Source organism: Calonectris borealis, chromosome 8 (genome assembly GCF_964195595.1).
Source record: "Calonectris borealis chromosome 8, bCalBor7.hap1.2, whole genome shotgun sequence".
Classification (NCBI taxonomy): Eukaryota; Metazoa; Chordata; class Aves; order Procellariiformes; family Procellariidae; genus Calonectris; species Calonectris borealis.
Window position 1 is genome coordinate 17,047,644 of NC_134319.1, and position 16,719 is coordinate 17,064,362.

At 38.7% G+C, this 16,719-nt stretch overlaps 1 protein-coding gene across 1 annotated transcript in view; it reads right to left on the reverse strand.

Annotated features, from left to right (window-relative positions):
• Positions 1-309: 309 nt before the first annotated feature.
• ZNHIT6 (zinc finger HIT-type containing 6) overlaps positions 310-16,719 on the reverse strand; it is a 32,685-nt gene continuing 16,275 nt past the window's right edge. Inside the window, exons 9-10 of the mRNA XM_075156203.1 lie at positions 3,161-3,285; positions 310-476 (exon numbers count right to left, since the gene is read on the reverse strand). Of these exons, the coding sequence (XP_075012304.1) occupies positions 391-476; positions 3,161-3,285 (211 nt within the window). The 3' untranslated portion in view covers positions 310-390. The remainder of the gene's footprint in view (positions 477-3,160; positions 3,286-16,719) is intronic.

The window sequence follows — 16,719 nt, forward strand, 5'->3', positions numbered from 1 at the left end:
ATCCACATATAAATACAAATATGTGATCAGATACTTAAACTCAGACATCCAGACACTGAGCTGTTAGGGTAAAAGGAAAAAATATATTGTTGAATCTAACTTGGCAACTTTAAATTTGGGTTACTCTGATTTATTAAAGATACATGGACAAAAGGGTGCAATCAAATAAAAGTATCAGTTTTTTCTGGAACCAGCAATTCCCCATCTCTTTACTTACATCCCTAAATACGCATTCCTAAATCCAAAAATAGGCAGGCAGTTTGGAAGTGCTGCCTTTAGTGAAGGAAGCCAAACCAAGCCTCTGAGAACTCAGTTGTATAAAAAAAGATTTAATTAAATTAAAAAAAATAAAATTAAAGGCTCATTCCATCCTCTTCTCTCAAAGAACCATCATGAACTGTCCCGAATTTCCCCTTCTTCCATAGATGAAAGGGATGAACTTTCACTGTCCGAGTTCTCTGCAGGTTCACTGGCATCTGAGGGTGTAGGACACAAACAAAAAAACAAACAAGCAATTAGTTTCAGCGATGTTGTTTGCTCATCAAACAGAAGCAGTTTCGTATCTTCTTTTCCTTTTAATCACACTTTCCTTGAGAACAGCTATTTCATAAGACATAACCAGTCTCACAACATGGGATAAAGCCCTGGGTAGGACCTTGTTGTTGAAGGAGAAAGCAAGACAATGTTGAGAATTTCTTTTAGTTTTTAAATCTTGGTCTTTCAGTCAAATAGGTAAGCAGGGTATTTATCCCACACAAAAACTCTTCCTCTTCATCCACTGAGAATTTCAAATTGTTCTCTTGGCTTATTTGTTTTAAATGTTGTTTTCTGGTTTGCTACATATATATCACAACTGTAGTGAATTATAAATAATCTACACTTTTATTAGCATTTCAGTTAAGATGGGGAACTACTGAGAAATTCTAAATGGAAATGGAAAATTAAGATGATGCACCTATGTACTCCTTCCACATGTTCCAGCATCCCAAAGACGGTGTTAAGCTGTGTGAATCCATGAGCTAAGGCTGATGAGGTTGAAGCTGCACAATAACTTGTGCTTTAGGACACAGCTGTTGTGGTCTGCTGAGATCGTATCGTGAAGCACTCATTTCCCAAACTGGTCTTCAGCCTCACACCATGAGACTCCTTCTTCAACAAGCACTGACCCCGGTCACCTTGTGGTGAGGTCACCAAATGCCACTGGTCGGTGGCACTCAAGCAGCACAAAAATAAACTACAACAAAGTAGGCCCATGATTCACACTCTGCTCTCATTGTTATTTTCAGTATTTGATCCGACTATGAATTTAAGGAAGTTTTTGAGCATTTAGTGTCAGATGCTTCATTAAGGAAACTTCACCGAAAGGGAGCTGATGCAGTATAGAACTTATCCTGACAAGACAGTAACTACAGCTGGCAAACACGAATAATACATAGGACACAGTGTGCACCTGTACAGTTTCAATGGAATTTGTTCAAGAAAATAGAAGCATTTCACCCAGAAACATCGGAGGTCACATTTTGTCTACATTAAATCTAGTGTATAATCAATTAACATTTATACGCCAGATATGTACTGAGTAATGCCCAAAGTAAGGATTGTTTTTGCCCCTAAGTCCTGTGAAAGCTTCTATAATCCTCTACTATCTTCAGCCATGACTGACCTTGTATGCTGAAATCAGAGCACCTGTAGTTTTTGCTATAAGCAAGTCAAGCATCAAAACATCACATAAAAGAATGTGGCAATCTTCTGACTCACAGTGAAGCTCAACAGACAAATTTTAGCTTTAGTTTAGTCTGTTACAGTAAGTTTTATTTAACAGGAATTATAGATTGTCTTCACTCAGAAAGAACGTATTTTTATGATGTTGACAGCATTGCCTATAAATTAAGATTGCCCAGTCTTTCCCACCATAAAACTGTCTGTAGTTTACTTATAATGTAAAATTTAAACTCTGGGTTTAAATTTTTCAGTGCCAGTTTCCTTCCTCAACCCTTATTTTCCTTATTCTTTTTGAAAGTTTCAGCAAAAATACTTCAGCCATTTCTGAGAACAAGGATAGGAGAAATAGGCTTTGTCCTCATTAAATTCTAGCAGTCTCTCTTTGAAGGTGTCCAGCTCCAGCTCTCCCCCAGTCTTTGGGGGTAGTAACTTGAATCGCAGAGGGGAATGGTGATCTTTCCCCAGCACGTGCCTGTTGCTGGGGCTACGAAAACTTGCCTCTGCTTTGGGGAAAGGGGTAGATCTGAGATTGCTCCTTAAAGAAACATCATTTTAGCCGTTAAATTTCCACAAGACGTTGTTTCTTGTTCTAGCCTGGGTCCTTTGAAAACAGACCTGGAGGGCTATGGTAGCCAAAGCCCCTGCGCTCTGGCAGACACCCTGCCAGACAGGCTCATCACTGAAAAGTACGGAATTTGATAACTAAGGTGACTAGCTGGGGGACTAAGAGACAAGGGACCTGATTCCCTGTATCAGCAGCTGCAGAAAGCGAAGCTGCGACATGAAGCCTTTATACTGGGGAGGAAGATGGAAATTAACTTCAAAACTAAAATAAAAATTCCTGCCAGACCTGGACTCTCCTCTAAGTTAACTCCAAGATGAAAGTTTTCCCTCAACTAAGTACTTTTCGAAAGCTAACGTTGTGCTTTTAACCCACCCGAAAACCTACTTTGCCATTACAATTTCTAATAACTATCCTGTAATTCAGAATTATTTGTCCAATGTTAGGAGTTATGCTAGGAAATAATGGAGAATGATTCCTTTGTATGACTAGCAGGCTTACTTAAAACTCATCTTCCCCAGACACTTGACTTTTTAGAAATAACCAAATCTGTCAAACTTTGCTACATAAAAAATTTAGCACAAGTCTGAAGAGTTGTTTTACCTTAGTGGTTAAAAATATACAAAAAAAAGAATCAAGCACCAGTAAGGAAAGGTAGGAAAAACACATACAATACAGCTTATGGAGGTAAGCTATCAGCCAGCATTTTTAAGACAGAGCATTCATAACAGCTTTTTCACAGCAATCTTTTAGATTCAGAGGGAAATACAAGACATACTGCACATTCCTGGCATTATTAATAGGTGTATCCTTAATTATTGTTTATTTAACTGAAATATCTAAGTATAGCAAAACAGGAAATAAATATATGCTTACCTTGGCCAAGAACCACCATGTCATTCTTCAATGTTTTCAAGACCACAAATAACGTTGGATACTCAATTATTACTTTGCCTTTCAAATTGTCTAGGAGGCTTCTATGGGCATCCAGTTCATTGTACCTTAAAAATAACAGGGAAGTTTATTTTGGATTTTAATACTACCAAGGACATAATGTACACTTTCAGGAGGGAAGCTTTCTGGCAATTCACAGGATTTTCAGATGATATCATGTTCAGAAGAACTATCTTATGATTCAAATTACATATCCAGTCTCATTATCCAGCTACATAATTTTTTTTAAACCCTTCTAACATCTAAGCACAAGAGAAGAAACAGAGTCAAATTTCTCTAAGGGCTGAAATGTTTTATAAGTTCTTAATGAATATCTCTACCAAAATCAGATATGGACATAGGGCTATCAAAATGGATATATTTACCAAAATCAGACTCTAATTAAAAATAACACTTAATGTTCTACTTATGGGCTTTAACACTACAGGTTTAATTTACATGGTTAGTAGTGTACCTTATTTATTATGTTTGCTTATGAATTACCAAGTGAAGTACTGGGAAGATTAAATAAAAAGCATATCTGAAAAACCACTAAAGCAAAGGTATATTGGAAGCACTTAGGGCTCTGTTTTTGAAGAAGTAAGGGCTCTGATACACAGAACATTGGGGCAATAATTTCTAAAAGATGGTACAATATCCCCATTTATGCCTAAGCAAATCTCAGTTTACAGCACCATCTGCAAGAAACTCCCTGTAGAAATCCCCAAGCATGTGTGTGCTACCAGAGGCGCATGACTGGGATGCAGAGTCCCTTCCCAGAAAGGGCTCCTCTTCAGCCTGGAGGGTGAAGCCAGGTGCGTAACAAATGATGCCACAATAATAAAAAGTAAACTGAGCATCTTCTCCACAATTATTCCTAGAACTGTAATATTCTCTCCCAACTCTCTAACTGGAAACCTGGACGTGGGATTTTGGGGAAAGGAAAGGGTATTTCAAAGCCCTCAGTAAGAGAAACCCTGTTGCTTTCACTTGCTGTAACTGCGGCATCCAACAGATGCTCTGATATTATTAAACTGCAGTATGAGTTATGCAATTCTTTCTGTCATCAACAGTATTAAATTATTACTAAGCTACTGTATCAGTTAAAAGGCAAATGAAGTTCAAAACCAAAATACGCTGTGGGCAATAAGTGGAGTATTTCCCATAGCTGCTGTACCTTCTCTGATCATTAACATATTATGCAGTTGGATTTTCTTTTGCCAAAACCAACACTGGATGGGTGAAGGAAATTATACACTTTATGATTTATGGTAATGTGTGATTAAGAACAGAACATCAGAGGAGTCAGCACACAAGAAGAATATTGAAGGTAAAAAAGGATTTGAGTTCTTGGGATTTAAGGGAAACTTAGCTTGAGCAAAAACTGTTTCTCTCTCATATTCAACTTCAATCATCATGAAAATATTTGGTTTCATGTTTCTCTCAACCCAGAGTAATTATGACCTCTTCTTACTGAAACCCTTTTAAAGGGATAACAGTGTATTACATTTCTTATTGAATGAATGCATTCATAAATTGTGGATTAACACATGAACAGAAACATATTTACTGCTTTATTTACAGTACTCTAAATGCAAAGTATGGCAATACCTTTCCTTTGGCAAGGACCTGAACACATTCTTTTCTGGTTAAGCAAACACTTACCACCAAGAGGCTAAAGTAATTCACATGCCACAATACACTTTCCATTATCTCATGTTTTAGACAAAACATCTTTAGCGTCCAGCTTGGCATAAGATAAAACATTTGTACTTAAAACTATTTTATGATAATAAATTACTGAAGTGTTAGATCACCAAGTCAGAGCTTTATCTTTTTTGTTTTTAAAAGTAAATTTTATTGGTTGACAGTGACATTGAAAACATCTAAATTTTTAGTGCATAATGTGGGCTGTAAACTTCAGGGAGAATAACAAAGGACCTTAATGCTTATCTTTTTAAACTTTGCTGTTACTGTCTATGCTATCCAAAAGATCTCAGTCTACCACATTCCCTACTTTATACACAAGTGCAAGTTGAGGTTTTCTACTAATCCACCTGCCAACCTCTTCCTTGACTGTGCATGCTTAAAAGATCTCAAAAGAAAACTAATACTTGTTACTCAATTCCAATGTCTAATACAGGATGGCTCCTGAGCAAGACTGATTTTTCAGGTTCTCTCTGAAAGCCTTTGTCATCATAAAAACCTTCCCAATTTTTTCCCAGAACTAGGACAAAGTCATACATCAGAAGGTGAACAACACAGACCTATGGGCAAAAGAAGACTGCCCTGTAAGGCTTTTCCAGAAGCCTATATACACACACAATTTCAATTTTTACTTATGAAAAGGCTAGACCTGTTTGGAGAAAAATGAAACGAAATGGCATTTTTACAAGTCTTGTAACTTCCTGTACTGATTATTCACCAGGATGAGCTGAGGATGTAGGGTAACACTGGAATGCACGTCCTCCCATGTATTTGCAGGGAAGTGGTCTCACCACAGGTAGCAGATGGAGCAGGGAGAACCTGGTAATCAGATATTACCAGATATTCTGTTATCACCACTTTTACCTACTTGTCCTGTACCACTGGGACTGCGTAGCCTGCTCAGTAAGAACCCATAACGAACTGCAATCTTCTTCAGGCCCTTCCTTCACTGTGCATTTCAAGTGACAACCCAGGAAAATGAATGACAACCAGCGTAAGTCTGTCCTTTCACTCAGACCCTTCCACGCTCCAGGGCCAGCTGCAGGAACCGACTTAACTGAGGCTGTCATCCTAAACAAGCTCCTTCAGCCCTTCATGACAGGATGATTTTCAAGATAAGCCTGGCTCCAAACGAACTGACCACGCTGACAGAACCATTGCCTTAATACCCCATCTTCAATTTTTCTTTTAAACCCTCCCCCTGCTTTCCCTCTTCTCCCACTGCCCCGTTCATACAAATTGTCTGCACTACAGCTTCCCGACTTCTCTTTGCACCCTTCTCTCTCCATCTTCTTTCCTTCCTGGTATTTACTTCCCACATATCTTCTCTCTCCCTTCCATACATTCCCTCCCTCCTTGTCCAACACCCACTATCTAATAATACACTTTCCTGATTATTTTCTTGCCCCAAGCAAGGCTTTATGCCCATGTCACAAAGCAAGAAATAGGCCTGGATTTCTTCTTAATAAGACGACTCCATTTATAAAGGACCACAAAGAGACAATCTTGGCAGACAACAGCTTTTGATTTTAGCTGGAATGAAATAACAATAACTGCTTTTTAAAGGACAAAAATTAAATAAAATTTGCCTGCCAGCAGGCAGTTTAAAAGCCTACAAAAATTGTGACAGTTGAGAAAATTTAACAAAATTCAGCGATCCCACATCAGTTCCCATATAATCTGTTTCATTTGCTCTACAAATGGCTTTGTTACCTTTCACAAAATGCTGAAATTAATGTGGCTCTGCACGTCTGATAGCATCTATGAGTTTCTGCAAAGGATAGTTTCACTATCTATAGTTATTCCACCACTTTCCAGGAATTCAACAATTCAGTCTCCTAATCTGTCTCCCACAGGCAGGAATGCCGTATTAGGTCACTGCATCACAACAAGCTCCCCTCACATGGAGTCTGTGGCTATCATCGCAGTGGCGTAACTTGTCTCCATGAATTCAGACAGCAGGAAATTCCCTGCTGATCAGGTTTTCCTGAATGTCATCTACAGGAACTTTGATTTTAATAATAATAAAGAAAAATCCGCAATCTGGAATTAAAGATAAATTATAACCATGTTATCTCTTTAGTTTAGTCTTCTAGACACTGAAAAGAAAACAAACAAGTTTTAACCATCTAAATAATTGTAAATATTACTAAAATGCATATTTGTATAATGACATTCATTATTTCCCTGTGAGAGAGATCAACTAAAACCCTTGCGCATATTTTAAACAAAAATGATTTTTCTTCCTAGAACTGAGTGGAAACATGGAGGTATTTACTTGGCATAATTCAGACACAATAAATCATGCTCTCTATTTTGGGCCTAGTCCTAAAAATCCACAATCAAACTTCTGCTAACTTATGGGAAGAATGAAGATTTTTTTTCTTCCCCAAACAAAAGAGGGTAGCATTTCCTAGGTATCTGCATTTGCCTAGAAGAGAGCAGAGACTGGGTACGGCATTTAAAGTCTCTCCCAAGCGCTCATTCTGGAGTGCTGCAGCACAGCAAAGATAATAACTAACAGATGGACTTTCATTCCTAAGTGGTGAATAACCTCTTCGAGTGGTTATGATTTGGTGAACATGGAAGTAGTGAAATGCACTCTTGAATTAGAAATGAAAGGGAAGTTATATGGCAGAAAGTACACACAATGTATTGAAATAATCTGCAATTTTTATATTTAACTTTGTCACTAGAATTCTGACATTCTAAAAATCTGGAACACAGTGAATTTTGTTAGACCATATGTGTGAAAAAGAATTAGAAAATTCGACGAGCAAAAAAGCAGAGACCTTAGAAACAAAAAAAGGAAATGACTTGCCATTAACACTTCCCTTGTAACTAATTCTTATCAACAGCTGAACAACATGAACAATGAACAAGCAGACTACTCTGCTTGAGCCCTCTTTTAAGGAAGGGGGATGGGAACCAAGTTCAAAGTTAATATTTTAGTATGAAAAAAAATTTATCATAGAATCATAGAATAGTTTGAATTGGAAGGGACCTTTAAAGGTCATCTAGTCCAACCCCCTGCCAACCAGATCAGGTTGCTCAGAGCCCCGTCCAACCTGGCCTTGAATGTTTCCAGGGATGGGGCAACTACCACCTCTCTGGGCAACCTGTTCCAGTGTTTCAGCACCTTCTTCCGTGTACCTAGTCTAAATCTACCCTCTTTTAGTTTAAAACCATTACCCCTTGTCCTGTCGCTACAGGCCCTGCTAAAAAGTTTGTCCCCATCTTTCTCATAAGCCCCCTTTAAGTACTGAAAGGCTGCAATAAGGTCTCCCCGAAGCCTTCTCTTCTCCAGGCTGAATAACCCCAACTCTCTCAGCCTTTCTTCATAGGAGAGGCATTCCATCCCCCTGATCATTTTCGTGGCCCTCCTCTGGACCTGCTCCAACAGGTCCATGCCTTTCTTGTGCTGAGGGCTCCAGAGCTGGATGCAGGACTCCAGGCGGGGTCTCACCAGAGTAGAGGGGCAGCATCACCTCCTTCGACCTGCTGGCCACGCTTCTTTTGATGCAGCCCAGGACACGGTTGGCCTTCTGGGCTGCGAGCGCACATTGCCCGCTCACGTCCAGCTTTTCATCCACCAGGACCCCCAAGTCCTTCTCAGCAGGGCTGCTCTCAATCCCTTCATCCCCCAGCCTGTATTGATAGAGGGGGTTGCCCCGACCCAGGAGCAGGACCCTGCACTTGGCCTTATTGAACCTCATGAGGTTCACACGGGCCCACTTCTCGAGCTTGTCCAGGTCCCTCTGGATGGCATCCGATCCCTCAGGCGTGTCGACCGCACCACTCAGCTTGGTGTTGTCTGCAAACTTGCTGAGGGTGCACTCGATCCCACTGTCTATGTGTATTATACAATGTTTACACAAATATTTTAAAACTTGCTTGGCGTATGTTTTTTCTCCTGGTTTCAGACCTCCATAATTTGCCTCAGCAAATGTTCACTAACCTCTCCTTCATACTGTCAATACCTGCGTATCTCAACCTATACCAACACAGACCAGATGCCTGGCCAACCCATTTTCAAGTCAGATCTCCATCTTAGATAACACTTCCATCACAGATGTCCTTTTTCTGAAAAAAGGAAAATTAAGACAAGAAACCTTCTCTTATCAGCCATTTGGCCCACAAGTCCTGCTAGGAACCAACTAAAAAAGCACAGGAAGAAAAGTTGCCAGCATACTAGGAAAGCATCTCAGACATTATCACCATCTCCTAACTATACCTACATACACAGAATACATAAAGGCACTCCAAATAACCATGAAGCTGTTCCTTTTCCTTGCCATATTTTGGCCATAGATCATCCTCAAACAAAGACCATATTAAGACAAGCTGTAACAATCTGTGGTCTCCTCTCTTTTAGGGGCCATAAGAGGCAATCCACTAGGGAAATCTAAGAACTGCTGAAAACTAAAGTGTAAAATGGGAAAAAAAGAAAAAAACAAACATATTTGTCTTCTTACAAACATATATCAAGGAGTTAAAACATCCTGGAAGAAAAAAAAAACAGTAACACCCAGGTGAAGACAGCAGGAACACCAACTGTCACCTAAATTATTTGGCACAATAGTAGATGTCCAGAAAGACTTAATGGTTTGTTCACTTTTACCCTAGAAAATATACAAAACAGTTAATGGAAAGAAGAGATAAGCAAAATAAGATTACAAGTATGTCACCATAGAAGCACAAAGGCTGTTCTTGTTTAAACCTCTTGAGAATGACGTAACTGCACACAAACACAGTAAAAGTTGTTTAATGACAATCATGGAAAAATATATCAACTGGTGGCAAAACCTATAAAGCAGATAAGGCATCTGCTGCAACAATTTAGTGGACTGAGCATTAAGAGCGATGTGGTAAAAGGATTCAGGATGCACAATAATGATGTAAAGATCAACTGAAGTACAAACCAGTCTGCATCTTTTAGTTAGATGAGAGGAGAAAGTATGACAAAACAGGAGGAAAATGTGAAATTAGCAAATGTCAGTTTCTTGGATTCAGTAGAATTTGGTTCAAAGAATACAGAAGTAAAGTGATACTGAATTTCAAGAAAGCAAATATTTTCCCCATCTCATAAGACATAATGAAAAGAAGCAACAAAATCCAGCAGCAAGTAAAGATGCTGTAATTCAAGTGCATCACAGCAACAGTCATACAGGAATTTACTTTACACATACAGGAATTTACTTACTTTGCGACGCCAGGCAGCTTTACAAACTGCTTAAAAGCTCAAGGTTTACAAATTTTTAAGTGGTATAGAGCAGACATACTGAAAAAGGTTATACCACAATCATGTAAGGCTCTTATATGACTAAGATAAAGAAACAAAACAGCCCAATGAGTTAATGATAGCCAGAAGGCCTAAAGGGAATATGAAATTTCGTAAGGGAAAAGTTATTAAAAAGAGAGTGGGTTGACTACTGAAGATGAATGCCTGAAGTTTCAAAAACTGAAAAGATATTAGCGGCATCTTTAGTACAAGTGAAAGCTGTGGGTGGTTCCCCAAAAATGCAGGGAAGTCAAAATGTGCAACTTGTACCATTGATAAAATACTGGCATGATCATGGAGAAAAAAAGAATGTCCTAAGTCTACTTTAATTACAGTACTTCTGTTACACAGCCTCATGAAACATTACTGTTTAGAGATGGGGGATGTACCAAGGAATACCAAAGGATGCAATCAAAAACTCTTAATACATCAAGTTCAGAAAAATAATAGGTCAAATCTCACTTGAAAACTTAAATTAACAGAAGCAGGCAGTGCACTGATAAAATAAACAGAAATATAAAACTGATCAGAAATTCATCCTTGTAAATTGGCAATACTTTTGTTATTACAGTTGGGTTAATCTAATGAACCTCCACTTCAGGAGCAGGAAGAATTGATACTTCTGTAATTTCGGATTCCTAACAGAAATTCTAACTTCCAAATTTAGCTCATACGGAGATAGCCTGAATACCTCTAACACGCTCTACTAAATGGTGGAAACATCTCCACAAATTTATCCTTATTTGCATGGGAATCACAGTGCCATAAACCTTCCATTAAGGGGTTACTAATGCTTTACAATGAAACGGAAAAGCTATGAAATAAAGAAAACAAATTACTTTCTTGGCAAACAAGCAGGAAGGTCAATTCCCTCCTTAGCGAGGTCGAAACAATCAGCCCTAGCTCATTTCCGTCAAGAAAGAGAAAAAACAGAGGGATTCCCCTTTGGCAGCATCAGCAGGAAATAACGAGTTTTCTCCTTCCTGACTGGAACATGAAGAGGTTCTCCTCTACTCCGCCTTTGTGAAAACGCTGATGGCTACGCTGCCATGTTTCACAGCGCTGCAGCTTCCAAGTTCAGCCTATCAGTTCAACTGCCCTCAAACGTGAACGACTTTGTATCTTTGCTCCTAGAAGCCTCTTACTCCAGCCTCCCCATGCTGCCTGGTCCCCAAAATTGAGAAACTCCGCTAACTTTAAGTCAGCATCTCACTGTGTCTTTTGCTTCCAAGAAACTAGCAGCAAATCCTCTTTTTCCTTCAGAAAAATATTTTAATAGCAACCCAGACAGATACAGTTGAATTAAACCCCTTGATACATCTCACAACACTTACGCTAGACCAGAATAGGACAAACGATTTGAACGTTACTTCTGCTCTACAGCCCATTTTTACCAGCAACTGCTCCCAGCCAAGGGGCAACAGGTTATTCAAGAGGGTTTTTCCAACTGCAATCTTTTCTTAGACTTCATGGCCTATCTTCTTGCCTTCAAGTCTGCCTTATATGTGCATGCTACACAGTACACGGACTTCCATGAAGGCATTTTCCATACTATGCATATGTTACATAATACACACATACAGGCAAGTTCCTCTCTGCTCCCTAGGAGAGATGGCTGGCTGGAGCAAATTGCAAGATTTGTTCTTGAAACAGCCTTTCCTTGATGCACACTTACTCAGAGAGAGGAGAGAAAATTTGCCTGTGCATATGCTGGGTATGCTGCTCCCATGCTTCAAGCCCTGCTACGATGCAGAGAAGAGGCTCCTGTGTAGTTTTCTTTATGTTTTAGAATTTGGGGTCTGCCTACCTGCTTTGCAAGCATGAAGGGTCTGAAGGTCTTCAGGTCTGCCTGTGGTCCTTACAGAACACCACTAGATGACTAGGCAGGACAAACCACTGGCTGAAGCCAACACTAATGCTTTTATTCTTATCTCATCCTCTACCTCTTTACTTACTCACATATTCCTCCTCCATAAATGGTCTGGATCTAACTTGCTCCAACATAAACTGCAGAATTTTGGAGTGGAGGCTATAATTTCAAATAAATCTTTGTGCAATAGATGTCTCAGTCAGCGACTCTTTAGCTGGGACGCTCCAGAAACCCTATTGCAATACCATTAATTATAAAACAGTTCATCCAAAAGAATTCAGCATGGGTTACAAAACACTGGATTGTTACTTTAAAAAAAACAGGCGCCTACTGGTTCATAAAGGAATCCCTTTCAAGAAAAAAAATGAATGATTGCTCAAGATAGTAAGATGGACAAATTCTGGGTTTTTTTGGAATCATCCCAAAAACCTTCTCAAAGGTCCAGTAATTGTAGTCAGACATCATAAACATTTAGCTATGCATGCTACAGATTCAGACCATACATACTTCTTATACTCAGCAATGACTAGTTTTCTGCTTTCCATCTATGTTGTGTAATACAGGATTTCAATGAAAAACGTAAGTAGATAGGAAGGAAAAGTGATTATTTTTTACAGTAAAAGCTGCATATCCTAGCATCTGTTGCTCTGCATCCCTTTTGTCAGCAGAGAGACTGATGTTCAGATAAAGAAGAAGTAAGTGAAAAATGACACTGAAATGGCTGCAGTAACAAAACTGGAAAGCCTGAAATGACCTACAAGAAAACGTAACAAAGTATTTGGTAAGAAAACCTGAAGTTTTAATAAGAAAACCCCACAAAACCAAACCCAACACCCTGGGAAAAAACAGCAGCAAGTATTAATACACAGGAGCGCTGTGTTTAAGAAACAGACTACAGACCAAATTCTATTTCCCCTTGAACAGTTCGAAGTCGCCAGAGCCTGACTACAGTTGTGAAGAATGACTATTGTAAGCTAGCTCCCCGCTTTTGTAAAGCTGGCAGAGCTGCTTTTGTGCCAGCTGCTGCAAGCTAGAGAGGAGTAATGAATTCTACTGTCAATCTTCTGCTGGCACAGGTTAAAGCCAGCTTGGGGTCTGTTCCAACTCATGCCAAGGCCAGCAGTTCAGCCAGGAATTTGTATCCTTAATTCCTGTCTCATGTATACCACGTACTACACAAATGTGAAAAGATATTGCTTCCTAAGCAAGACTAAAGAATCCTTAAATAAACCATCCCACACTTTTCAACATTTGCAGAAAATGCAGAGGAGGAAATAATGCTTGAAATCTGCCAATTATAGCACATTTGTTTTGCTAGATGAAGTAGTATTTTTGAAATGAGGTCATAATACGATGATAAAAAGAACTGATCCGTGCACCACACTAACAGCAGTGACTTTTTAAAGCAACTGAGTTATGTATGAAAAGCAGAAAGCAAAGACTATAAGCTCTGTTGGTTTTACATGAAGTTATTGACAAATGATAATGCAGAAGGAAGTGCCCTAGGAAGACGGTATGAAAAATTAAGGAAAACGCTAACACTATCAATATTTGAGGCTATCTGCAACATCTTTAAATATAACAGTTTTTGATAATCTTAAGGTAACTGACAAAACAGATATCTAATAGACATTTTTAATGACAGGAAAATAAATAATCCAATATAAATACTACATTTAAAAAGATTTGGTTCCATTACATTTATATTACTCTTTGAGTTCCAAGGCGATTTTCTGAAAGTTTGTTGGCGTATTTGCACATACTAAAGCAAAAAACTTACTTCATCTTCCTAAATCTATTACTGTGACTACTGCGACCTACTAATGTGATCTAACCCTTAGTTATTTAAAAACAATAGACTACAAAAGAAAATTCTCTTTGAGCACAGAACTCAGTCATCCAAGGAAATAACTCTCATTTCTGCCAGCTGATGTTGAGACAGGGAAGTGCTCCAAAATTACTAACATCATCCAGCCTTCTGGGAAGAAACTGCATTGGATCAGTTAAAGCAAAATAAGTGTTCACCACCATAAAGCAATGGCATTTAGTAGAGAAGAACCTCTGATTCTTGTTTAGCGGATTTTCTTCCCTGTGGTCCACAAGAATTAAGTGGCAAACATGCCAGTATTCTCATGTGCACCAGCCAATGTCACCACAGAGAGTAAGAAGCCCCTTGATGTTGGAGCTGGTACAAAAATGCTTTTGATATTTTTGGTTTTCTGAGTAATTGAAGCACTAGCTGCACCAGTACTACTGACATAAAACCCCATGCTACAACTGATTCTATACGCATCCCTGTATGGTGTGGCAGTTTTACAACAGGAAAGCTACAGGATACAGTCTGGTATTTCTCTGTACTCCAGCTCCTTGAAGGATATGGTCCAGCAGGGGCTTTGCAAAGCTTTTAAGGCCAACCAGACTAAATTTTCCAAGTGCCTAAATATTCTGTCAGTGCCTACTGATATCTTCAAATCCCAAAAAGTCTTCTAGAACAACTTATTCCGAAACAATGTTCACACGCCATTCTGAATATATTAACAGGCAAAAAGAAAATTACTATATAAAAGACCTAACGTTGATGTTTAAGGAGGCATTATTTTTTAATTCCATTAAACTACATGCATGTGATTAAAGACAGGCAACTATCTAAACTAGATTCATGCAAGGTATTACTGAACCCAGTAAAAGAGATATTCCGTTTGTGTGGTTTATCCTCATTAAGATTTATTTAATTAATTGTCTCTTAGATTAAAATATCTATTGTAAACCAAGTCTGTTGCAGTTATTTCTCTTCTAGAAATAGGATCACCTTATATGATAAGGATGAGTAAGTAATTTTTTTGTTAAATATCTGTAGTTATGAAAAAACAAATATCAGGGGTCTGTTGGATTTAGGAATTCTTTTTTTTGGGGGGTTGGTTTTGTTTTTTTTTTTGTTACACAAAGCCTAATAAGGCAATTCTCAGGAAAATAAGAAGGTGTATTTCCCAAACCAGATTGTATAATTTGGCAGTTGCATCTTTCATTTCCTTAGTGGAAAAAGCAATACTCTTACCATATGAAGTCACTTTGAAGGCATCCCAAATAAAGGACTGAAGACAGTCAGGACACTAATTTATCCTGAAGAAAGAAAAGACTACTTTATAAAAGAATGTAGACTGTAAAAATCATCCAAGAGGCAGCAGTTAAACCTTTCTTGGAATGGTTACAGCCGAGGAAAGAATGGACACCAACCACCAACTAAACATTGCATAACAGGTGATAGAGGCAAGCACCACCAAACGGAAAACTATTATAACCCATTCAAACGCAGATTTTTTCCAAACCAAGGTTTTAAAGGAAGAAGAGAGTTGTGTAACACTCGTTTTTTCAAACCCTCCTTCATAAGATTCCTTATAAAGTAAGTGCAGTCAATGAGAAGACTACCAAGGAACAGTTACAGTGATATAGCGCATTAGGTGACAAGTAGGGAGGAGAGGACATGAGGAGAGATTATACTTTAGGTTACTCCAAGTAATTGCGGAGTGCTACCAATTCATACTGAAACCAATTCTTTACAAGCTGGTTTTAGAGAAGACAGAAATAAGAGCTTATCACAGTTCTCTAAGAACTGTCACCACTGATGATAAAAGGAACCTAACGAGCAGAAAGCAAGCACCATGTTGTTTGGCAGCTATCCATGATACCTGCACACCAGTGGATTCATCCAGCTGCTTTCTGAAGTTCCGCAGAACTCCTGTGAGGAAGCAGAAATCTGTACTACTTGACTAATTTATATTTCTGGACAAAGAAAAAAAGAAAACCCCAAAAATTTAAAGCATTCTGCAAAGGACCTTCAAACTAAAAGGGCCATTTGCTGTGAAACACAGAAAACAGCCAAAACTAAACCACAAACTCCTTTTTCATAAACAATTGCAGGAAATACTAAAATCCTTCTGTAACATACTTATCTTAAAACTAGAAGACTAACATTTTATAACCCATAATAATCCTGCTTAGATGTTCTCTGAAACACCATTGCACTTCCTCAATAATACGTAATTGTAACTATGAAAAGTATTTTTTTCAAAAGCTTCTTCTAAGCCTAAAAACAACATCTGATTCAATAATGTATATTTACAGCCTTTCTGTTATCTAGTGCTTGTGCAGAAGGAATTTTTCTGGCAGGCACAGGGGAAGTTTTGGATAACACAACATTCACGTGGACTTGCATGTATTAGTAGACTACACCAATCTTACTCCTCCAGTCTGCCCACAGAGTGGTGGAAGAGGATTTTGCCATACAGGAACATACAGCCTAAATCACGCAGAATGAGGTGGCACAGGATGAGAAATTACTCTGAGCTGACAGTGGCACTCGAGGCTACACAAACCAGCAGTTAACAGCTCCCCACTGTTAAAGAAACGCGGATAAAGAAACATGAGAGCGCTCTGTCTGCGCTCAGCTGTTGTTCCACACCGAACACCACTAAGCAGCGAGCCGGTCCCATTTCAATCGCAAGTACTTCCACTGCAATTCCAGCTATTGATTTATAGAATGAGAGCCATAAAGCTCAAATTAATTTAACTGGGGGGCGGAGCCAAAAGGAGAAGAAATTAAAATAAATTCTCTTACTTAACTGTAATGCAGCTACAGTAAAAATT